Below are 23,609 nucleotides of genomic sequence, written 5' to 3' on the forward strand. Positions count from 1 at the left end.
CCCGAAACCCCTTCCAGCCCCAGGAGCTTGGGGAGCAGTGCACAAAGGACTAGACTGGGCTCATGGAAAGAGCCAAACAACACCCCAACTTTGCGACAGGATTGGGCCTGTCCAACGGAGGACAAGACTTGGTCATGTTGCTTAAACCTGGAGAACTGCTTCAGCAGATGAGACTGGGGTACAGGGGGAGAGGGTAGACCAGCAAGTGAGAAGGGGGTGGCAGGCACAGATCAGAGGACAGCAGAGCACACAACTCTGGGCTGTGCCACCCACGAGCTGGCCCCAGCTGCTCAGTGTGCCAGGCCTGCCTGGCTGCTCAAGATTCTATTGCACACGTGAGTGGCTGTCCACTGGATGCCTGTCTCCATGGAGACCCAGCTCTCCCATCTCCATTTCCTGCCCATTTGCTTTGGCTCCCCCTGGGAGTGATTCAGCTGTGCAGAAAAAAAGCCTCAGCCTCCCTGTCCAGCCTTCCTGCTGCCTTCCAGCCCCCAGGACCCTGCCCCTACCCTCTGTCCCTGGTAAGACCCCAACCCATGGCTTGCCACCCTCCCTCTCTCTCCCTGTGGGCCAGTGACTCTCCTGCCAGAGCCTTGGGCTCAGCCCTTCCCATTCACGTGCTGCTGAATCATTTGAAAAAAATGCCTCCCGCTCCTGGGAGGGTTTGCTGAGAACAGTGTGGCTTTGTGGAGGGAACTGTGCTCTGCAGTTTCTCCGCCAAGAGCCCTCGCAGGAGCCAAGCTCAGCCCTGCAAAGCCCAGCTTGGAGTCCAGTGGGCGTGGGTAGGAGGCAGAGTAAGCACAGAGGGCACTCATGGAACCCCCACTGGCCCTCTGCAACCCCTGCTGCCCACGGACTGTGGGGTGGGGGTGGAGGACAGCACAGAAGCACAGTTGGTTCATGAGGATCCCTGCCTCAACTGCTGTTGAGGGCTGTGTGACCCTAGGCAGTCCCCATTCCTCATTACTGACTCATTTCCAGAAGTGAACCACAGGGCTGGACCCTTGGGTCCTTGCTTCAGGCCTGGTCAATGGTGACAGCTGGCCAGCCATGGCCCATTGTGGGACCCTAAGGCATGCAGCCCGTGGGCTGAGCTCGACTTGCTGCAAGTCTAGGGCACCAGGACTGAGGACGTGAAGGCTGCAACTCCAGGGTGCACGATGCTCCCAGGCTCTAAGGAGGGCAGAACCAGGCTGGGGACACTGTGGTCATGTTCCTGCACCCCATCCGTGCAGCCCACTGTCTCTAGCTGGACTGTTCCAAGGGCTGCCCTGGAGACCAAATCACCTTCCATTCTCCAGTGTGAGCTGCAGACAAACACTGTCCACCTCCTTTCAGAGGCCTTGTCCTCATGTCATTGCCATTTTCCTGCTCATTGGAGGAACTCCTGCAGGCCAGAGAGGGCCCCAGTCAGTTTTGTAGATGCTACTTCCTCATCCTGGTGTTTATCTGCTAGCATGGGCCTACTGGTCACAAGCAGGGCCACATGGGGAAGGACAGCAGGCCACACCTGAGTCACATTCAAAAGCAGTGGATCTCAGTTGCTATGATTTGGGGCTAATGAGCCATGGAGCGGCACCCAAGGAAATGACCAATGACCAGGGTTCTAATAAACACTGAGCTGGGAATGGGGACTCTGTCCCCTAAATGTGAGGGCAGATGCAAAGAACCACCAGCACACTCCGGAACACAAAGTGCTCCAGGGATACCCACAGGGTGGGCCCCCGAAAGTACTTTAGGAGGAGGAAGACACATCCCCCATGTCTGCAGCTTCCTCATCCCTGGGCAGCGCTCTGCACAGAGCTCCAAGAGGATCTGGACCCCTCGGGTGGCACTGCCTCCCATTTCCTAGCCCTACGGAGGCTGGAGAGGGAAGGCAGCTTGACCCAAGCTAGACTCCCAAGCCCGGCAGCCTAGCCCCCGTGGGTCCTGTTACTCCTGCGCAGTCAGGCCAATGACAATGGTGGTATGGGAGAGACAGCTGGAACCTGGGCCCAAGGGTAAGGTGCAGAGTCACAGCTCAGGAGGAAACACCGACATACTGACATGTCGTCCAAGTCTCCGCCAAGCCGCTGTCAGGCGACAGAGCCTAGGTTCTCACCATCCCACTGCACGGCCTCCTCGTGAAGGCTGCTGAGTGTGTGAAACGCAAGGCCAGGGAGGCCCCTGCCTGTCCCAGAGCCCTGTGCACCACTCTCCAGCTGTTTCAAGATGACAGGGAGGGCCTGCTGAGACACTCGGGGCCCTGGGGGTGGGACGGAAGTTGCCCATGACATCTCCATGGGGAATCTCTGGGCAGCCATCTTGCTTTTGTGGGTGGAGTCCTGAGGGCTGATTTAGTGCCCACTCCATCCTTCTTGGCCTTCTCAGAGACAGGCAGAGAAGGCCAAGGTGTCGCAACCTGCTGCCAGGGGACAGTGTGGGTGTGACTGTCGGGGCAAAGATGAGTCAGCCCTCACCAGGTCTTGCTGCCCATCTATCTCCACACCTACCTTTAGCTCCAGCGGGACCAAGAAGGGGCAGTGCCTCACTCAGAAGACATGAGCCACAAACACTACCTTTGCAAATGGAACAAAAATAACCTTCACCCACAAGGCTCATCCTCTTCTGAGGCTGTGGTTTCAGGCTGTCATGAGGACCTCGGTTCCACGCGGCCTGCTCCCTCACAGCCACTGCACCCCCTGCCTTCTCATGAGCTATTGTCAGAGGGGCTCCTTCGGGCTGCTCGGTGCTGTGCTCAGGGTCCACATCAGCATCTCACTGTAGCTCTGTGGCTCCCCAGGTGTCAGTATGAGCCTTATTACCTGTCACTTCTGTGGACCATGAGCCTTGTGGTTTTCCTTGACATGGTGTCTAGCACTCAGGATTTATAAATGACACATTTTACAAGAGGAGGTCACCTCTTGCAGGCAAGGAGGGCAGAGATGGGAGAAAAGGGGTCACAGATGGGGTTGTTCCCGCACCCACATCCTGCCTGTGGTCTTCAAAATCCCCAGAAGCACTTGAAACAAAAATCGGTGCCCAAAGTTGGGATTAAATCACAAATGCATTTCTCAGCACCCAGACTCTTGATCCAAATGCACTGGGGACTTGGTTCTCTTTTCAGAAACCAAGGCATTAAACAAAAGCAGCCATGGTCTTAAAAAGGAAGGTGGGAGAGACACCTCTGCTATCACAGCCAGAGAAAATGAGAAAGCGGGCCTTTGCACAAGGGGACAGGTGCCAGGAACTGTGCGGAGGCCGGAAAAGAAAACCTTCCAAAAGGCCACACGAAATACATTATCTTCCTTACAAAATTCAAAGCAGGTAAACCCAACATTGGTGTGTGGCATGTGGCTGTGTGGTAACGGACAGAGGTAACCCATGCTCCCAGCTTTGTGTCTGAGGAGACAGGGGTTAAAAAAGGAAAAGCACAGACACTCAGGCGACTGAATACATAGTTTTCAGGAGACATTCTGGACCTCCGGTTCAGGTGGTGGGCTCATGGCTGCTTACCCTATCATCTACAAAATGTACAGAGTAAGGCTGATCTGAGTCAAGAAAGCTGAGGTCCTTGGAACACATGAAGGGAGAGGAGAGCAGGGATTGGGGAACCAAGGGGTCCAGGCTCAACAACTACCCTAGCACAGGGGTCCAAAAGCTATGCCCAACAGCCTTCTTCTCCAGAACCTGTTTCTGTATATCGAGGCTTCTACACACTCGGCCACACCCCTAGTTTCTGTGTCCTCCATGGCAGTTTCCTGCTGAGAGAGTAAGAGCTGAGCATCGGTCAGAGGCCAGCTGACAAAGCTAACACATACATTCTTTGCAGAAAAAAAATGTGTGACCCCTGGCCCCGTCACTAAGTCTGTACCTGGCAGATACTTCCCCCAACCACACAAAAAAACAAAATCAAAAACCAAAAACCCACCCAGTATGAGGTCTCTACAGCTTCCCTGGCTGCTGGGTCAGAGGCATCAACTGACTGAATTGACACCTAGGTGCCCTGTGCTGTCTGTCTAGAGGTGGCCAGAGTCACCCTTCCTCTCTCCCCACCCCCTTAAGGTTATAAGAACGTGTTAAGATGCGTGCTATTAAATTGTTGGCTTTGTCACTTGCAAGGCTAAGAAAGATTTCAGTGCAATTTCTCTGCCAATGACTCAGCCAGTGCTAAGCAATAAATGAGGAATCTTTGAGACTGCCCATCTGACCTCAGCTATCCCTGATATTGTTTATTTGGAAACATCTGAAAAGCTGACTTTACCTGGAGCTTCCAAGTGGGCCTATGGCACATGAAAGGAGACCCTGCTCTGGGAGAGGTGCCCATGGTACTCTGGCTAGACCTGCTCCCTGAACCCCACATGGGACCCTGTTTTTGTGTGACACACACAGGCCTGAGGGCTTGGGAGGACAGGACGCTTGCACAGGTTTTGTCAGAGTTGTGTTTATTGTGGGCAGGGCTCTTGCCTTTACCATGTTTTCTGCAGCTCCTGCAAATGCTTCCTGGCTTTTTCTAGAAACTGCTCGTGTAGCTTGGTTTGCTCTGAGATCCGCCGTTGGAAGTCACGGACCATCTGATCGTGTTTCACCTCATCGATGTCGCTGCTGCTCAGAGGGGAGTGTGTTCTGGGGACAGGGTCTGGATTCCTGGTGGGGACCCATGTGGGGTAGGACCTCAGAAGGGCCAGGCGGGTCCTCCTCCGCTCCCGCCGCTCCTCCTCTAGCTCAGCCTTGTAGTGGATTTCCAAGCTCATGTCTGGGTGCTCCGTCTGCTCCAGCAGCCCCTTCTGCCTTCTCCCCTCCACCCTTGCTTGCTGCTCCAGCCTTGAACCCCTCCAGCCCACCAGGTCCAGCTGTTCCTGCAGGTAAGGTAGAGGTGAGCCCTCTGCCACAGTGGCTGGTCTAAGTGGCTCATGGCTGGGTTTGGGGCTTTGCAGGACCGAGTCCTCTCCGCTAACAGATACTCTGTCCTCGGGAAGCAATGTCTGACCTTCATTCTTGGACATGGGCGTGGCCAAAGGATGGTCTCTGGCACCCTCAGCCTGGCTTGGTAACTGCAGCAAACTGCACTGGGATGCTGTCCGGGAGGTCTCCACTTCCGTGGTGGGTACAGTTTCTGCTTGCCCTGTCCTCTCCTCCCCAGGGATGTCACTACCTGGTCCCTGCCTCTCTGAGACCTGCTCTCCAGTGGGGCTCTGATCTGCCAAGGGCCTCGATTCAAGGTGCCGAGTCAGGTGTTCCTTCAGCTTTCTGCTCATGTTAAACAACTCCTCCACGGCAGACTCGAGCTCTTTCTGCCAGTGGCCCTTGTCACCACACTGGTGTGGAGATGCCAAGGGCGTGGCACCCTGTTTGTGGGTGGAGCTGACCAGCCACAGCTGTCCTAGGTCCTCCAGTTTGCGCTCTGTGTTGTTTCTCAGGCCTTGAGCAAAGTGGCCCCTCTTTCCCAGCTGCCACATACCCTCATGGGCTCGGGCTTCTTTTTCCTCCAGCAACTTGGCTTCCCCTGCAGAGGCCAAGACTGGATTCAGCTTTTCAAGGTCAGTTCTCCTGCCCATTCGACTCTCCACAAGCTGGCGGCCACCACTGGTCTGGCTTGAAGGAGCCCACTTCCCTTTAGTCTTCTCAGTGGGACCTGGACACTGCACTTGGGGAGCTGCTCGTCTCTGTAAGCCTGTCACTTTCTTCAGGGATGTACTGTTGTTCCAGGCTCGTCGTCTGGGTGGCCCGTCCCTACGACTCCTCTCTTCTCTAAGGGGTTCTCTGTGCTTCCGCCTGCCCCCGGGGGATCTTGCTGCTCCTCGCAGGACACGCTCCTCAGAGTAGGGTTCATTTTCCACTAACCATCTTGTAGCCCCACCCAGCAGATGGGTTAGATACAGCCACTGCAGGCCTCTGATTTGCTGGGGTCGGGCCTCCCGCTGCTCTGCCCGCAGCTCTTCGGGCAGGCGCTGCAGCTGGCGGCCCCGCTGCGGCTTGTGAGATCTTCTCTGTGGAACGATGTCTCCTCTGAGCCCAGCCTGCAGCAGCAAGGACTTCTGCCCCACAGCCAAGGCTCTGTCACCAGGTGCGAGGCTGGGCGGTGCAGCTTGCCCTGTTTCTCGCTGCATTTCTTCTGGAGACAGCTTCTGAGAGAAAGGAGCTCAGTCCAGAGTGCAGGATTTGTGGGGCGCAGGGCCTGGGGAGCCACAGGTGTCACCACCATTCCACGGCAAACCTAAAAGGACAGGAGGACATACACTGCCTCCCAGAGTGTCCCACAGAGTGCAAGCAAGGCTCTGAGGACAAGTGCACGTGCAATTCTCAGGGCAGGGACACACACTGTCCCCAGGGCCCATTCCCTGTCTCCACATGGCATCTTTAATGAGAGCCTGGGGGGCAGCTGTGTTCAATGAGGCGTGGGCTCGCTTCTTGGGGCACATGCAGCAGTGTGTGTGTGTGTGTGTGTGTGTGTGTGTGTGTGTGTGTGTGTGGTGGGGGTTTATCCTAGTGACTAGGAACAAGGATCTGCTACTAGCTGTGGCTGGGCAGAGGCCAGGCCTGCTGCCAAAGACCCTACAATGCCCCAGTCAGTTCTGCAACAAAGAATGATCTGGGCCAAAATGTCAGCAGTACTGAGGCTGAGAACCCCACCCCAGGAGGCAGGTTAGGATAGAGACTGAGACACCCACCCCCACTCTTGCCCTGTGAGCAGGTTAGGATACAGTGGAGCAGCTGCAAACACACCAGGGGAGGGCAACGTACAGGCAGAAAAGGAAGTCCCCTGGAGCCAGAGAGCAGCTTACAAACAGAAAGAGGAAGGGGCAGAGGAGGGAGGAGCCTGCCAAGCAGGGTGTGCATCAACTGTGTGAGCAGGGGTGTGTGTGCAAGGGTGTGGGTGTGGGTGCCTGACACTTGAACCTAACACACAGCAAACGGGGAAGACAGATGGGTGTGACAGCTCATTCCATGGTTCCCTTTACTGGTGTGACTGTTGGTGGACTCCTGCTGTCTCTGGCATCGGGAAGGGTGAGGGGTACGAATCATGCCTGTTGTCACCCAGGGCTGACGTCAGAACCAGCCAGGTCTGTGAACTACAGCAGCCGCTTCCTAGAGGCTGGGGTCCCTGTGGAGCCCTGAGTTGGCCCACCCTTCTTTAAAGTTTTTATTTTTATTAGCATGTGTTTGCCTTCCACAGTGATTATCTTGATCACGGCGCATCTGTGCACGTACGAACCCCATCTTAATCATTTGGACACTGCTCTCCTCTTTAGTCCTGAGGACCCAAGCTAAACAATTTGAGCCAAAAGGTGTCCCAGCAGCCAGAAAACAGCAATGCACTTGTCCCGCTGCTGACAGAGAACTGTGTGGCTTCTCCTCTGAGCACCGCTCACCTCTCAACTCAGCTTTTACAGTAACCACGGGAGGTAAGGTGTTAGTATCACCCGGATTCGCAGATGGAGAAACCCACCAGGCAGAGAAAGATGAAGCCACCAGAACCAGATTATATAGCTTGTAAGAGGAAGACAGGCCCTCTCTGCTTGGATAGACCACAGTGCCTTTTGCCGGCCACCAGCTTGGACCTCCGTCTTCTTGCGGGAGGTCTGGCACCTCTTGGTCAGGCGTAGCATGCATTGAGAATCGTACACTTAGAACAGCAGCTAAGGGTATATTCTGCCAGTCTGCCCACCACTGCATGCAGCAAGATGACAGGGTGAAAGAAAGCTGGGACATTCAGCCCTGTGACTGAGATTTCTGACCAAGGTGACACAGCAATTCAGCTGGGAAAGAATAGTCTTTTGTTCTTTGTCTTTTCAACAATTGGTCCTGTGACAGCTGACTGTCTACATGCAAAAAAATAAAATAAAATAAAAAATAAGGATTTTTGGACTCTTTCCTTACATCATATATGAACACTAACTCACTATAGATCTTAGGCCTTCGTATAAGACCTGAAACTGCATGCTTAGAAGGAAGCATGGGTGTTTATTCACCACCTTGACTTACGCAAAGAGTTCTGGAATCTAACACTGAAAGCTCAAGCAATTCAAGAAGAAATGAGTGAAATGGACACCAGCAAAATTCAAACCTTCCTGCTTTGAAAGGTATCGGTGGTAAAGTGAAGACAAAGGCCCAGACTGAGGAGATATTTTCAGACCTTACATCCAACAAGGGACTCCAATCCAGAATATTTGAACAGCTCCTGCAACTTAATAAGAAGACGAAGAATCTAAACTTGAAATGGGCAAGAAGTTTAAATGGACATTTCACCGAAGGAGACAGATGCGCAGTGAGTGGAGAGAGGAGGCCAACCCCACGCTCATGGGAACATTGCAGACTGAGGCTCCAGTGAGACACCACTTCACACCCGCCAGTCCACCCACTGGGACGGCTGGAAGTTAAAAGGCAGAGAGTAGCGAGGAGGTGGAAAAATTGGAACCATCTCACAGTGTTGGCGGGAATGGGAGATGGTGCAGCCGGCTTTGGAAAACAGTCTGGCAGTTTGTTTCTTTAAAAAGTAAACAAGCTGGGCATGGTGGTGCACGCCTGTCACACCAGCACTCTGAGAGGCCAGGGCAGCAGGACTGCAGGTTTCAGTCCAGCCTGGGCAATGTGGTGATTTAGCAAGACCTTGTCTCAAAAAAAAAAAAATAAAATAAAATAAAAAAAATAAAAAAGGGCTGGGGCTCAAGGCAAAGGCCCTAAGTTCAATTTCCAGTATCACCACCACCATCAAAGAAAGAAAGAAAGAAAGACTTAGCGTAAGACTACGCAATGCTCCTCAGTTCCACTCTCTAGTATGCCCTCAGCCGCCACCTGGGTTCAGGCAGTGGTGGTCCCTAGCACTCTGCTCGGTGTGTCCCTGAGACCAGATGTCAAGGTCCCTCTCAGACTCATGGTGGTGCTGATGAGGAAGCTACTAAAGCCTGTGGAGCCTGATGTGACTGGGACACACACTCCGTGGAGATAGCCCCTGCCAGGGACATGTGTCTGAGTCTCCTTAGGACACTGGGCAAGGAAGAGTGTAGTGCGTCCAGATGGGGTCCCCACTCAGACACACCTGCACTCTGTGCTGGGCAGAACATTCTGGACTGAGTGAGTTCTTAGAGGCCCTACACCCACCTTACCTCTCCTCGTATCCACATTATGTGAGTGACCTCAATGTGGTCTGAACAAGAGTAGACGGGGAGCTAGGGGACGAATGTGGAAAAGATTGGGACAAAGACCTGGCTGTGAGGATGGGGCACTCGTAACTGTGCAGCCCTGGCTGACAGCACACCTGTGGGGTCTCCCCACCCCACACTACACACACATCTTGCACTGTTGTGAGATCTCACCACAAGCGGGGAGCTCTAGCCCTTCTGGCAGGGTGAGGCTGAGGCTCAGAGAGGTGAAGTGACCTGCCCATGGCCAAAGAACTCAGGAGCACTGCAGCAGGGTCTCAAACCCAGCAGATGGACCATTGGCCCCAGGCTGCCAGCCCAGGAGTGAGCAAGGTCACAGTGGGTGCCACTTCCAGGGTGTGAGCAGACTCAGGCTCAGCGGCACTCACCCTTGCCTGACCTCCTGCCACCTGGATCTCTGAGAGACAGTGGCCCGCAGTGGCTCTAAAGCCAGGAATGGGCCTGTGTGCTTCCTCTGCTTCGCCACCACAGGGCCCTTGTGTCACATCACTCGTCAGGTGGCCACCCACCTTCTTCAGCTCATGTGATTTATCCCTCCAGAACATTCCAAGGCAGTCCAGCACAGTGCCTGAATCTCAGTAAGTCAGGTTCAGACTCAGCAAGTCTATGGGGGCCCAGAAGTCTGCGTGTCGGAGATGCTCCCAGGACATCAATGTGGCTCCACTGAGGCGTGTCTCACTCCATTCTCCTCCCATCATGCCTCACCGGAGCCCTCCAGGGTTTCCCCATCAGGCTCTCTGTCACCCCACCCTCAAGCTGTACCCTCTCCCCACACCAGGGCTACAGCCTCTACCTACAGCACTTTGCTCTTACGCTCACCTGCAAGTGCATCCATTGCACCTGCGACCCACACCTGCGCCCAGTGTGGGCTCCCACGCCCCGCTGAGAATGAGCCTCAGTACAGTACCTGCTGACTCTCCAGCTCCCCCAGGTGTCTCAGAGTCAGGTCTCTGGCTGCAGGCTCCGGGGCATTTGGGCAGCTACCGCTTCACTCCCCTTCCTGTCCCACACTCCCTGGCTCGAGGGCACCTTGCCTCACAGTGCCAGCACCCTCTCCCTTTCTGGACTTCCTCTGAAAGCCAGCCACCTCATAGCACTTCTTTGAAACATATAAAAACCATTCTAGAAGGGCTCCCATTCGCCAGACAGTGTCACATGCCTATAATCCCAGCACTTTGGGATGCTGAGGCAGGAGGATCACAAGTCTGAGCCCACCCTGGGAAACTTAGTGAGACTCTGTCTCAAAATAAGACTGGAGAGGTGGCCCAAAGTATAGGGCCTAGGTTCAATCCCCAGCACCTCCCCCCACACCAACAACAAAGAAACGTCCACTAGTTATTGTAGACTAGGAAGGGGCCACTTCCATACAGTTAAAGTTTAGCCTCTTTTCAATTTTTTTGGCACTCAAAATTGAATTCATGACCTCATGCTTGCCAGGCAGGCACTGTGTGGCTGAGCTGTAGCCCCAGCCCTAAAGTTTAGTCCCGTGTAAAGTTAGCTAGTTCTCCATCCTTTGAGGATATGTAGACCACATATTATTTGACCTCAAAAACAAAACAAAACTCTTATAGTTGTCTTTAACACAGGGAATCCTTCAAGGGCTTTTAAGATGCGTACAACAGAGTTCTCCTAAACTAAGTGACCCTGGGAGACAATATGGTTTTGCAAGTCCACTTTTTATGGCTTCCCACAGTCCTTTCTCACTCACTGCTTCTCCTCTGCCTGGACCCCAGCCTGCCATGGATGGTACCCATGTGAGCAAATGTGAAAGGCAGTAGCAGAGTGCACACTTGTGTGGCACTGAGTCTTGGAACCTGAGCTTCTAAATGCAAAGATGCAGACCTCACAGAGCACTGATGACCCATGTGGGGGACACCAAAAACCAGCCACAAGACCCCAGCTTGGAAGACGTCACCACTCATACACCTCGCCCGGTCTCCAAGGTAAAACACAACACGACCCCATCTGAAGCTCACCAGATTCAATGCACGAGTGCTGTGCGGGAGAACCCAGGAAGCAAAAGACAGGAGGGTTTCACCTGGCTATGCGCCACGCTGGTGGAGACTCGTGGTCACCGCACAGCCAATGAGATCTTTACCTGAGTTCAGAGAAAGGCTGCCGAGGACAAGCAAGGTGTCAGCCTCAGCAGGATGCTCCAGGCCCAGCAGGAAAGGGGTTAACCTGCACACCCTATGACATCCAGGAGCACTGGGCCCTCCAGAGGGCCACACTGCTGAGGCCCCAAAGGGCCAGGATCATAGTGAGACTCAGTCAACAGCTACAGCGGAAAGTCAGGACGTGGTTCTCCAGGACTCTAATAAGATGAGAAGTGTCTGTGCTTTGGCAATGGCCCATATGACATCACAGAATAATTGTTTCAAAATCACAAAGGCTGCTGAAATGACTGGGCCTAGACCTGATGGGAACTGAGTACAGCTTGGCCAAAGACAAAGGAGACTGGCAGTGGGAGAGGTATCTTCCCAGAGACCCTGAAAGGACAGAGTGGCCAGGAAGAGCAGAGGGACACTGCGCTCAGAATGACAAACCAGCCACAGAGGAGCTAGGACTGTTGAGAGGGGACAGAGAGGTGGCTTCAGGGTAGGAATTCTGGAACAGCACAGTGCAGAGATCAGGAGCACTAACCAGCCATGTAGCCAGAACAAGCTGCTTCACTCAGTTTCTCATCTGTAAAATGGGGGTGGTCACAACCGAACACATCACCGTGAAGGCCAGGCATTGGGGGAGGGGGGTACTCACTGTGCGTGTGTCCAGGTGGCAGGGACAGACCAACAGCACATTACAAGGAGGCAGAGGTTGGCCAGGTGAGGGAGGCACTTCCTGCAGGGCTGCTTTGGAATCATTGGGTAGGCAGTGAGATACCCATCACCGAGAGCATCCAAACCAAGTACAGATCAAATAAACACCAGAAAAATTTTCCACTCCATGTCTCTTTCTATCCTCTAAAACTGTGGGACACCCACATGATACCCCAAGTCCAGCTTTTGCCACTCTTTGACTTTCAGCCAAGTTCTACAGTGGTTGTTATTAAAACAGCTGAGCTGGGTTACGGGCTGGCAACATGCAACCCCTTGGGGGGACTTCGTGGCAGAACATGAGACTCAGCCAGGCCTATAGCAGGGTTTTTTTTTCACCCAAGTCCTGGCTTGTGTTATGACCTCCTCTCCTGCCCTGAGAAGCACAGCAATGCTGCCAGGCTGGGGAAGGGACCTTAAGAGTGTGGCTTGTGAATCTGTACCCTGCACCCTCCCTTTACAACTTTCCAGGATGGACAGCTCTGGAGGCAGAGGCACCCAGCACCCAGCCTCTAGGGGAATAAACTCAGATTCATTGTGCCTCGGTTGCCTCCTTGGGCAGCTTCACAGATAGACTCTGAGGCTGAACCCAAACTCACAATCTTGCCCTAGAAAGCTGAGTGGGCTGCCCTTGGCTCACTGTCTGGTACCAACAAACTCTCGACCTGCCTTCCAAGACCCCAGCCAGGGCTGAGGTCCCCAAATTAGCAGCCACTCTTGCTGCATCCCCCGAACTCCATCCTGCTAGCATCCCACACCCACTGTCATTCTCTCAGGACAAATTGTCCTTGACAAGGACTGTCACATTCTCCTGGACCTGTGTCCTGCAGACACTCATCAGCCCATCTCCAAGGCCCTCTTGGGAGTCTGGCCTGACAGCTGGGCACAGGAAGAGCCCACCCTCACACCACACAAAGGAAAACCCATCCTGAGGTGGTGTTAAGCGGGTCCCAGGGGCCGACTGACCTAGGCTGGCTGGGATCGAAGCTCTTTACCTCCCCCAGCAGCTCCCTAGCTGGTTAACTATGGCAGCCTGTTGCCATGGGAACAGCAGAGCTGTTGTGCTATGACATCATGGCAGGGGTGAGGTCAGGGCCAGTGCCAAGCCAGCCAGACGGTGAGCACACAGGTCAGAGGACCAGCCACAGAGATCTGGTTCTAACTGCCGGAGGCTGAGCAAGGGCGTTCTGAAGATGCCCATTCTAAGTCCTGTCGGGGGGAGGGGTGTGCTGCACAATATGGAAATCCTCACAGCCGCCAGGTAGAGGATGCCTTCCCTTCCTCCAGCCTGGTGGCAGCATGACCTCCTCTGCTCCCCTGAGAAGCACTGCAATGCTGCCAGGCTGGGGAAGGGACATTAAGAGGTACATATCAAGGTCAGAGCTCCTGACACTGGATCCCACCCTGTCCATCTAATCTAGTTTTGATCACTCTTCTTAGCCCTTGAAGTGAGTAATTTCTTGTCAGCCTGACTGGGGTACAGGGTGCCCAGAGAGCTAATCAACACAATTCCTGGGTGTGCCTAGGCGTGTGTCTCTGGAACAGATGCGTATTCAAATCTAGACCACCTGACGTACATCCCTCCCCCAGTATGGACAGCTTTCACCTAACTCTTTGAGACCCCAGACAAAGGCAGAAGAAAGGAACCTTCTCCCTGCTGAAGCTGGAGTGTCCATCTACTGTTCCCAGACATCACAGCTTCCGGTTCTAGGAACACTGGATGCAGACGGAGTCACACCAGCAGCTCCCCCCAGCCTCAGCCTGCAGACAGCAGACTGTGGGACTTGTCAATCTCCACAAGCGAGTGAGCCAATTTCCATACTAAATCCCATCTTGTACGTCTCCTGCTATATCCTACCGGTTCTGTTCTCCTAAGAACCCTGGTGAATACAGCCCTAGAGACAGACCTGGATCTATTTCTCCCTCTCAGAAAATAATACTCTTGCCAAAAGGAAGTCTGCTTCCTCTTAGATATCTGAATTTTACATTTCAACTAAAAATCAACACCATTTGTTACCCACAGAGCACACACACTGTGATCTACTTTGTTACTGCCTGCTGCTGATACCTAACATTTCCCTAAGCTAAGGGAGCTGGGAATAAATAACTGTTACCCAATGCTTATAGGTGTCCTTAAGTGTTTACCTCCGAAACATTCTTAGATACAGGGGTCCCCAATCAAAAGGAAAACTGGTTTCTATGCCCTTTACCGCTACTGCCGAAACACCCAGCTGAGCCTTATAACTGCTCGCCTTAGAAGAGAATGCATGGGCCCCTCCAGCCTCTCCAGGGACAAGCAGCCTCTGGCCAAGGGAACAGAGCACAGGTTTGAAGCTCTGAAGCCCGACCCTGTTCCACAGCCTCGAGCCAGCATCAGTCTCCTTGGATTCCTGGCACTGCCACTGCACTGGTGACCTTGGGCTTCACGGGCCTCCCCCATCCGAACGGGAGAGGGCTCCGGCATCTCTCTTTCATAGTCCTTGACAAAGTAAGGACGGAGATGTGAAGGGCCTTTGATAACCACACATTTATCTGCATGCCTGGCTGTCTTTATTTCTGCCTTCAAGAACTGTCACATAGAACACAAGGCAACCTCCCACTTATCCCTTTGTCCTTGTTAGAGCCCACAGGGCTGCGGGGACAAGACTCAGAGCTGAGAGTCAAGACCTGATGCTCATCCTAGCTCCGTGCTAGGCACTTGGCTTCCACCCGGCAAGGGCTAGGCTGGTCTTCTGCTTCCAGCAACCTCTAAGCGCTGAAGACTCACTGCTAAGCAGGCTACAGAGAAAAACACACTCACGCCTAGAAAATAGGAAGCCAGGACGGGGCTGTGTGTGAGCAAGCCCACTAAGCCTTTGCCCTCCAAAAGCAAGGAGCCCGGGTGCTCCAAAAGCCCTCCAGCCAGTGCCAACACTGTCCTTCTGCGCACAATAACCCCCGAAGGACCCCACCTTTCACCCTTCTTCCTGATGGGGCACTAGGCACCTCATCGTTGATCCCACCAACCTGCACCCCACTGCCCATGGCCTCACTACACCTGCAGGATGGGATGAATGACAAGGACTGCCTGGCACTGGGGGGCCCTGCTCTCCTCCCTAAGGGTCTCTGTGGGGCCTCTGGAGATAGAGGAAGGTCTCATTGTTTCTTCAAGGCTCCAGGGGTGGTCCTGGCTTTCTTCTCCCATCCCCCACCATGTTAAGGGACCTTGGCAAGGTCATGAGACCTGAGCAGGGCCACAAGGCCATCTGGGCAGGGTGCTGCATACGGCATGGTGGCTATTTAGGGACCTCCTTGGAGTTCCTGAGCTGAACCCCATCAACCTTTCTGAGCTCTAAATCTTTGGAGGGAAAGGGGGCTGCGGACCCAGCCTGGGGGCAAACAGCATTCAGGCTGGGCTCAGGGGAAACAGAACATCTGTAGTGGGCAGAGGGCGGTGCATTTCCTCCCCGGCCCGTGTGCTTCTCCCTAAAGAGCTTCTGGACGGAGGCAACAGGTTCAGCATCTGAAGGTCACCAAAACAGTGGGGAACCTGGAGTACTTTCACACTCGGGCTCATTTATCAAAAATCTGCTCTGTGGCACAGCTCTTGAGAAATGCAACCCTCCTTTTGTAGAAAAGGAAACTGAGGCTCAGAGGCACAGAGTGGGGGCTCAGAACCAGTCTCACCTAGGTCATTTCTCCCAATAATTATCCCTTTGTCTCTTTCCCCTAAAATGCCCCGTTTCCTTAGTTAAAAACCAGCTGTTGGAGAGGGTCCTGGCCAGAGTCTGTCACCAGAGAGGCCTAGCAAAGCAGGCCCCCACCCTTACTTTGCTGAGTAGGTGCCAGGAAAGGCCATCCAGGCTCCTCAGACTACAGATCACAGACAGCAAATAAAGCCTCAACTCAAGCCAGATGTTATCCTGGAAGCTATGTCCCTGAGGCCTTGGGAGCGCTTTCCATGCGGATCATTTTGAGACAGAAAGCCAGGTCTTTGCCTGGAAATCCACATTCACTCAGGCTCAGGAGCCCAGGACAGATGGGTGAGTCCCTGGCACCTTCAGGGTCAGCTTGGACAGTGAAACCTCCATCTCATTTCTTCTTATTAACCTGCTTCCTTCTACAGAGTAGAGGGCAGGTAGCCAGGTGACAACTACCCCAGTCACACCCAGCCAGCTTCTGTGACACAGGTCACAGAGCTCAGGAAGTGTTTTTGTGAAAGGTTAGCTAGTTAACGATTTTGGCTGTGAGGGTGACGCAACCACTCTGACACTTTCCTCCCATTGCTGTGTTGCAAAAGCAGCCAGGCAAGATGTGCTTCCAGCGGGGGTGGCTGCCTTCCAACCAGACTTTATTTACTACAACAGGTGACCGCCCTGCTGCGGGTGTGGTCTGCCAATCTCTGAAAGAGGCTAGCGAAGTTTCAGGCCATTGATGGCCTTTTTGGAACCTAGGCACACGTAGCTGGTTAGGCACACAGCACAAAGTGCCCAGCCCAGCCCCTGCAGCACCCCTGGGAGAACACATGGCGGAGTTCACCCAAGGAAGCACATGTGACAAACCCACGTCCTTCGTGGGTGCTGCAAGTCGGACCCTGGTGATGGCCACATGGATTTTAGTCTGTGACAGAGTAAAAACCACATTGTGTGAATTACATCTCAATAAAGCTGACAAAAGACAGTCTAGGATAGAGAAATAAAAATCCTCTCTAGAGTGACAATGGTCATCCAAGGGTGATTTATCTGTGCCTTCAGCACCCAAGGGAAAGTCAGTTCAGCCCCTACCCTAGAGTGAGTGTGTGTGTGTGCCCTTCCTAGGTCAACCCCTCACCCTCTCTCTTAAAACCCCTCCTCCAATCTCTATTTGCCTCTCAAATGCACTCTTTTTGGTACAACACTTGAACCCAGGGCCTTGTACACGTGAGGCGAGCACTCTATCACTGAGCTACATTTAACTTTATTTCTCATCAATTTTACTGTTTTTCTGGCCTTGAACTTGTCATCCTCCTGTCTCAGCCTCTGGAGCGGCTGGAATTTTAGGTGTGCACCACCATGCCTACCCCCAAATCCCTTTTGCTGGGAGTGTGTGCTGAGAACTAAACTGGAGACCTTGCACTGAGCCATAGCCACAGCCTTCCAAATGCCTTTCACCTAAAATACTTACACAGCTCATTCATGTAATCAAAGGAAAGTGAGGAAATAGGGTTAAGTAAAAAAAAAATTTTTTTAAATGACCCTTGATTTTACACACAGTCCAGATTTTTCAATTTTTTCCAGTGGTGGGCATTATTACTTCCTAGCCCTTTCTTATAATTTTTTAAAAGTTTGAGATAGGGTCTCGCTAACTTGTTCAGGCTGGGCTCAAACTTTCTATCCTCCTGCCTCAGCCTCCCACAGTGCTGGAATTACAGGCATGCACCACCAATGCCTGGCAGACAGCCTAGAATTTTGATGGATATCCTTCTGGACTGTTTTTCTACGTGTGCATTTAAATAAGTGTATGCTTTTTTTTTTTTTAAGTCTGGAATTTTGAGACAGTAAAACTATGTGAAGAAATACCAGGAAACTGTCCACATAAAACTGACCAGATCAGTGGCTCCCCGTAAGTGGACACGGCAGGGCTGGGACCAGCTATTTCCTGAGATTTTAGGGTAACGGCCTCTTGCTCTAGGTGTTGGGTAGCTACTTGTGACACAGTGGACATTTGGGCACTGTGCCTTTCTAAAAATGCACGCTACAAGTTTGGCAAAGTTTATAATGAGATCCATACACCCTGGACATGTTCACAGGTCACGCACAGGAACCTGCAGCATTATTGTACGTGACTGGCTGCATTTTTTTGTAAGGACAGAACTTAATTTGGTCACCTCTAATGGACTGGTAGGCAAACCTCATGTACAAGGCTAGCACTCTGCAGTTTTCCCCTCTGTTGTCATTGCCACCATTGCCATGGCCTCCATAGCAGAAAGACAAGAATTTGGCCAAGTACTCTCGATACCTAGATACTCATTCAAAGTTCTATTTAAGTGCAACTCTCTGCGTGTCTTCTTTCGGTATCAAACACGTCTTGGGCAGCCCTGGGTGCAGACCACACAGCTCTGTGCAAACACCAGCAGACACAAGTACCTGGTGAGGTTTTAAAATTCCAGTGCCCACACCCAGGTCCAGGGGCTCTGAATGTAGGTGCCCACCTTCTTCCAAAACCCCTGGAGGTGCTCACTGTCATTCCAATGCCTGTGTGCCCTCAGTGGCTTACTTGGAGCCCTGGGGATGGAAGGCAGACTCTGTGTGGCCAGCTAGCTCAGGGTTCATTGCCAGCGGGCCCGGGCTCTGGTCCCCAGTCCTCCCTTGCCTGTACCTAGGCAGTCAGGCCTTCTGCTGAGGACCATAGGATGCACTCTGGAGATTCCTGAGCCTGTCTCTAGCTTAGATTCCTCAGCTCTGCTCTTCCCTCTTGAGGACCATCCTGGCCACAGGACCACTTGCCCCATGGTTTGTGAGTTTGTACTCGTGTATGAATACACTCATTGAGTGGGTGACAGAGACTCCTTCTTCCCTCTGTTTTCTCCTATGTTTTTTTTTCTTTCTCCTGCTGTTTTCCCCATCCATCCAGTCTTCTGGAAGGGACCCTGAAAGCACATTTCTTGATTGTTTTCAAACCCAAGACCAGTTCCTCCCCCAGGCCCGGCATCAGTGGTCCCTGCAAAGACCAGGCTGGCTGCACACACCACCTCCTAAACCAAGGTGTCCCCTATCTCCCGGCAAGCACATTTCATGCTATAGGCTCACTTTTGAATTTCACTTATTGAAGAGTTTACCTGGTGTTGACCACTTGCCTGAAGCACACTGAGTGTAACTTCCTTTACACTCCACGCTGGATGGAGGACAGCAAGGGTCCGCACATGTCCGCTCCCTGATGCACGCTTTTAAACCATCTCTAAGCACCCCACACTAACATTTGGTTTTCCCTTCCCCAGGTCAGGGATAGCCCTGCCCACCTCTGCCTTTTGTTCCCTGGGGCAGAGCCAACTACTCCATAACTGCTCCTTAAAGCAGATATGAACATCAGGATGCACAAACTCCGTGACCCCGAACAAGAAGTCACCTGCAGGAGTTGCCAACGGCATCAGGAAAGGGCGGCCCCCCCTTCAGAAGTCCTGGCTCCTTTCTCCAGGGTGATGCTGGCATGCTTTTCACACATGCCGGAGCAGACAAAGCTGTGACTAAGTGTGCTGACTGGTCCTTATCACTGGCACACAGGGCCCACCAGGCCCCAAGGGACTGAGGGACATTGTAGGGCTTGGTCCATGGGACCTAGCAGATGGCTTGCTAGGACTTGACTGTGGGCACATTTCCATCTGGGGTGGACCCCACCAGTAGGTTGGCAGGGAATGGTTTCTAGAGATGGGAACAGCCATTGGGTTAGCACAGTACAGGAGCAATGTGGCCCTGGGCACTGCCAAGCAGGCCACAGAAGAGACTTTATTCTCTGGGTCCAGGAGCTCCTGGATTTATCCGCGATTCCAAAAACCAGTCAAAGCAGCCTGGATCTGCTAAGTAGCTCAGCTGGCTTAGTAACTCAGGCTCCACCCATGGTACTGCCTGAATGGCGAGCCTGGAGCTGGTTTCCAGCCAGATGACTGTCACTGCACAGGCTTGCGGTAGGTGGCAAAGGATTCCATTAGGTAAGAGGGAGTTGGGCCAGCAGCCCGTCTGAGCAGTGCTGTTACCAAGATGTGTAACACCTCTTGCTTGCCTTGACCTTCCTGGAAAGGACAAGGATCCAGGATCTTCCAAGAGCACGCCAGGGCAGGCTTCTCACTCTCCATCCTACAGATCACAATCTCACAGTGAATTCTCTTTGTTGATCATAGTTCCAAGCCCACCACTGCTAAGGGACACCTCCCAGAAAGCCTTTCATGGGCAAAGAAATATGTTTCTTAGACCAAGAGCTTCCTGCAGACACTAAGCCAGTCAGCAATGCTGTACCCAGCCACAAGGTACGTGGAGCCAGCACACCACAGCAAAAGCCGGCCTCTTCCACACCCCTGCTCCTGCTTCAGTCCTGGCTACGGAGTCTCTCAGGGGATCTCAAAACTACAAAAGCCAAGATCTGAGCCCACTGTGTAACTTCTTGGGGACCCAGGCCAGAGTAATCTTTGTAGATGCTCCTCCCTCCCTGCAAGCAATTCTGTTCTCAGGAGAAGGGGGACCTGCACCAAATGAGACACTCACCTGCACCTCTACAAGCAGAAGAGAGCATTGGTGAAAAAGCGGCCACTGCAGTCACAGGACATAGTGGGGGGCTTTATCACAGCTCCTTACACTGGGACATCGAAGCATAAGAGGGGCGACAGGGAACAAGGCAGGGGAGCCTCGGTGTGCTGGACTCAATAGTGCCCCTCCCCCCAATTCATGTCCAGCCAGACCCTGTAAATATAACCTAACCTTATTTGGAAACAGGGTCTTTACTGATGAAATCAAGTCGAGATGAGATCATACTGGATGGAGGGGGTGGCCCAATGGCCAGTGTCCTTAAAAGAAAGAGGTTTGGACCAGACACATACACAATGTAGAGACCCATGTGTAGATGGGTGCAGAATAGGAAGGGTCGCATCTGTACCCCAAGGAACACCAAGGAGAGACAGCAGCCTGGAACAGATTCTCCCTCAGTGCCTCCAGAAGGAGCCAGCCCTGCTGACATCTGGATTTCACTCTGCTGGCCTCCCGAACTGCAAGACAATAAACTCCCCTCACTTTGAGCCATCTGGTTATGGTCACAGCAGCCACAGGAGAGAGGATAAGTAGACTTCACAGGCAGTGCTGGCCTGAGAGTGGGCACCCGCGCTGGGACAGGGTTAAAAGTTTTGGCTTTGTGCCGATTTTGATGCAATGACTTGAACACCAGTGTCAGGAAATCTAGGCAGAGGTCAGTAATGTGCAAGGCGACAGGAAGGCTGGTGGCATCTGCGAGAGCCCCTCGACCCACAGCGAGCCCCACTCCAAACCACAGCAGAAGCAGCTCCCCGCTCAGCAGCTGTCTTAGCTACAGCTGGGCAAGGACCAAAGTAGCTGCTGGTAATTCTCCCAACACAGCTGGAAGGGGAAAGGGGGTGTCAGGCCCAGCTCCTTCCTGCTGGACTCCTAAGAACCCCAGTTTCCTTCTGGGGCTCCATGACTTGCTGATCAGAAGTACAGCCTCTCTTGGTGCTGGAGTTCCTAGAGGCCAGTACTCTCAGAGTATACCCCTTCAAGAAGGCTGCTCACAGCTCCCTCAAGGGGAGGAGCCTCTTCTTTACTCCCCAGATTTTGCTGAACATCAAAGCTAAATTGGAGAAAAGACCTCATTTTCCCCAAATCAGGTATTGTGGTATCTACCCTGTAATCCCGCACCACACCCAAAGCCCAGGTGGCCTGAGCCACGTGATTCCGGGTGAGACCAACTGAAGGCTCCCCAAGCTGGGCAAGTGGTCCTCATGGCTAATGGTGATGGGGCCAGGAGCCTTGGGAGTGGGGTCACTGATATCAGCAGGAGGACACTGGAGCCCCAGATTCAGTTCTGGCAGATGAGGTACACCCACCCAGTCTTGCCGCACTGGGCAAAGGATACTCAGCTGCGACAACTTACCGCACTGGGCAAAGGATACTCAGCTGCGACAACTTACAGGCAAACGTTACTGGGAAGGCAGAGGGGCCGTGGAGGCCCACCTGCAGTCCACCTGAACGTGCCTGCCACTACCAAGACTGGAGAGATCTGCAGTATCAGCCCTAGGTGGAACCCACATTTCTGCCATCCTCCCACTCTGGGACCACAACCTTGATAACTGAGCTCCTCCTTGGTAGATATTGGGGATCAAGAATCCTAAGAGTCAGAGCTAAGTAGCCAACGACCCCACTCACCCCCTTCAGTCGCCAAAGCTCCGGTTTTGGGAGGACATCCTGGGAAAAGTCACAGGCAGCAAAACACTCAGGGTGCTGGTCCTGAAAGGCCCAGTTTATGGGGCCTCGTGGGCAGGACACTCAGTGAAGAGGCCGCCTGCCTCTATAGGCCTCTCATGGTTCCTCTTAGCCCTGAGTACGGGGACTTCTAGCCCTTCTAACATGCTTAATACATCAGCTCCCAACTGGGACCCGCAGAAGAAGCACCCTCCTCCAGAAGCCGGAGAATCCCTGCTCCCACCTCACCTGTGAGAGTTTCTCCGAGGGTCCCCAGTCTCCAGCCACCCCGCCCTAACCGGGTCCCCCTCTGCCCTCCCCCCAGCGCTGGCATCCCAGGGCGGCCTCCTGCCAAAACCCAAGCCGTTCCCTGGCTCCCTGTGCAAGGGCTGGAGCTGCTGCGGAATTTCGGTGGGATTTTGAGGTCGCGAAGCATCTCACCGAAGAGAGGGAAAGAAAGGGAGAGCAGGAGGGGGGAAAGAAAGTACGCTTCGGGCGTCTACTTGCGGGATTCCGGGGGAACCCGGCGGAGCGGGTGCCTGGCCCTGGGCGGCGGGCGGGGCGCCGCGGAGCCTGCGGGGGTCCCAGACAGCGCTCGGGGCGCTGGGCCGCGCGGGCGGGCCCGGGGTCGTGCCGCTTACCTACGTCCGCATTGCAAAACGCCTGTTGCGGGTGCACCGGGGAGCAGCTGCAGGCGTCGGCTCCGCGCGGCAGGGTCCCCAGGAGCAGCAGGCCGAGCGCCAGCCGCAGGCTGCGGGCCGTGGCGCCCATGGCGGGCCGGGGGTCGGCGGGGGCCGGCACGCCCCTCCTCACCTGCCCCGCGAGCCGGCGCAAACTTTCTCCCCCGGGGCTTTCGGAGGCGGCTAGGGCACCGCGCTGGGGGCAGCTTCTGGGCGGCAGCGGCGGGGCGAAGAAAGCGGGGTGGGGGCGGCGAGCGAGCGGCTCCCCGCAGGCCTTCTATGGATGTTTGCTGCGCGCCCGGCCGAGCCGGCGTTTTATTGCGCTCCGAGGATCCTCTGCTCCTCCTCCCGGTGGCTGGCAGCCAGTGCAGGCCGGGCGCTCCCAGCACCCCTCCTCCCGCGCCCGCCCCACCGGCCCTCCCCAGAACCAGGGCTTTTGTTGTGCCCAGCCCGGCCTGGCGCGGGCTTCCAGAGTTACTAGTGCGCGGTTCAAGGCCGGCGCTCTGCGCACCTGGCTCCTACCGTGCGGGGCCCCCAAATGCCCCTACACACAGTGCCTGCGACTAGAGGCCAGTCCCCAAGGGCACCAGGCTGCCCACCGCCCTTTTCTTTCATCCTGAGTCCACACTGTCTGATCTGTTTCCACTAGGGTGGATTCCAGACACAAACCGCACAATGGGCTGTGCCCTTTGGCGCAGGAGCCATTCCCCACTGCCCTCCCTTGGGGGTTGGAGGCCCCCCGAAACCTTTTCGCAGTAGAGGCCTTAGAATTTTAAGAGTGGTCCACCAACTGGTGGAGGGAGTGCAGGGTGTGGTTGGTACAAACAAGACAGGAGTTTTTATAGACTAGCCATATTTTGGACTAGCCAAATAGGAGTTCCAGGTCAGGAGCCAGTAGGATTGTGCAAGGGGGTTTGTGCAGAGCGTGCACAGATGTGGGTACCAAGGAACTTTTCCTTAAACGGTTCTCTGTCCCAGGACAGACCAAGGAACTTACAGGTGTGGTCAGGGCAAGAACGTGGTGATTGGTGCGTGGTCCCTATGTCTGGGTGGTGAACC

At 54.0% G+C, this 23,609-nt stretch overlaps 2 protein-coding genes across 5 annotated transcripts in view; both read right to left on the reverse strand.

Annotated features, from left to right (window-relative positions):
• Timp2 (TIMP metallopeptidase inhibitor 2) overlaps positions 1-22,824 on the reverse strand; it is a gene marked incomplete at its 5' end in the record, with an annotated part of 40,176 nt that extends 17,352 nt beyond the window's left edge. The window contains 1 exon segment of the mRNA NM_001173024.1: positions 22,512-22,824. Coding sequence (NP_001166495.1) covers positions 22,512-22,641 — 130 coding nt within the window.
• Positions 4,404-22,505, reverse strand: Cep295nl (CEP295 N-terminal like). 4 transcript variants are annotated; one of them, XM_063242276.1, is made up of 3 exons: positions 12,923-22,505; positions 11,901-11,989; positions 4,404-6,107 (listed from the first exon to the last, which is right to left on the reverse strand). In XM_063242276.1, the coding sequence occupies exon 3, from the start codon at positions 6,087-6,089 to the stop codon at positions 4,449-4,451; it is 1,641 nt and encodes a 546-aa protein (XP_063098346.1). In that variant the 5' UTR covers positions 6,090-6,107; positions 11,901-11,989; positions 12,923-22,505; the 3' UTR covers positions 4,404-4,448. The 4 variants fall into 4 exon arrangements, with proteins under 4 accessions (XP_063098346.1, XP_013002574.1, XP_063098345.1 ...); XM_013147120.2 differs by having other exon boundaries at positions 4,404-6,196; XM_063242275.1 differs by lacking the exon at positions 12,923-22,505 and adding an exon at positions 12,774-12,911 and having other exon boundaries at positions 4,404-6,196.
• Positions 22,825-23,609: the final 785 nt, after the last annotated feature.

The sequence above is a fragment of the Cavia porcellus genome, unplaced genomic scaffold, assembly GCF_034190915.1.
Source record: "Cavia porcellus strain 051 isolate PalLab524CR breed Dunkin Hartley unplaced genomic scaffold, mCavPor4.1 scaffold_32, whole genome shotgun sequence".
Taxonomy (NCBI): Eukaryota; Metazoa; Chordata; class Mammalia; order Rodentia; family Caviidae; genus Cavia; species Cavia porcellus.

Coding starts and splice junctions, on each gene's coding strand:
- Cep295nl (XM_063242276.1), bottom strand. CDS start 6,089: ATGCAGCGAGAAACAGGGCAAGCTGCACCGCCCAGCCTCGCACCTGGT.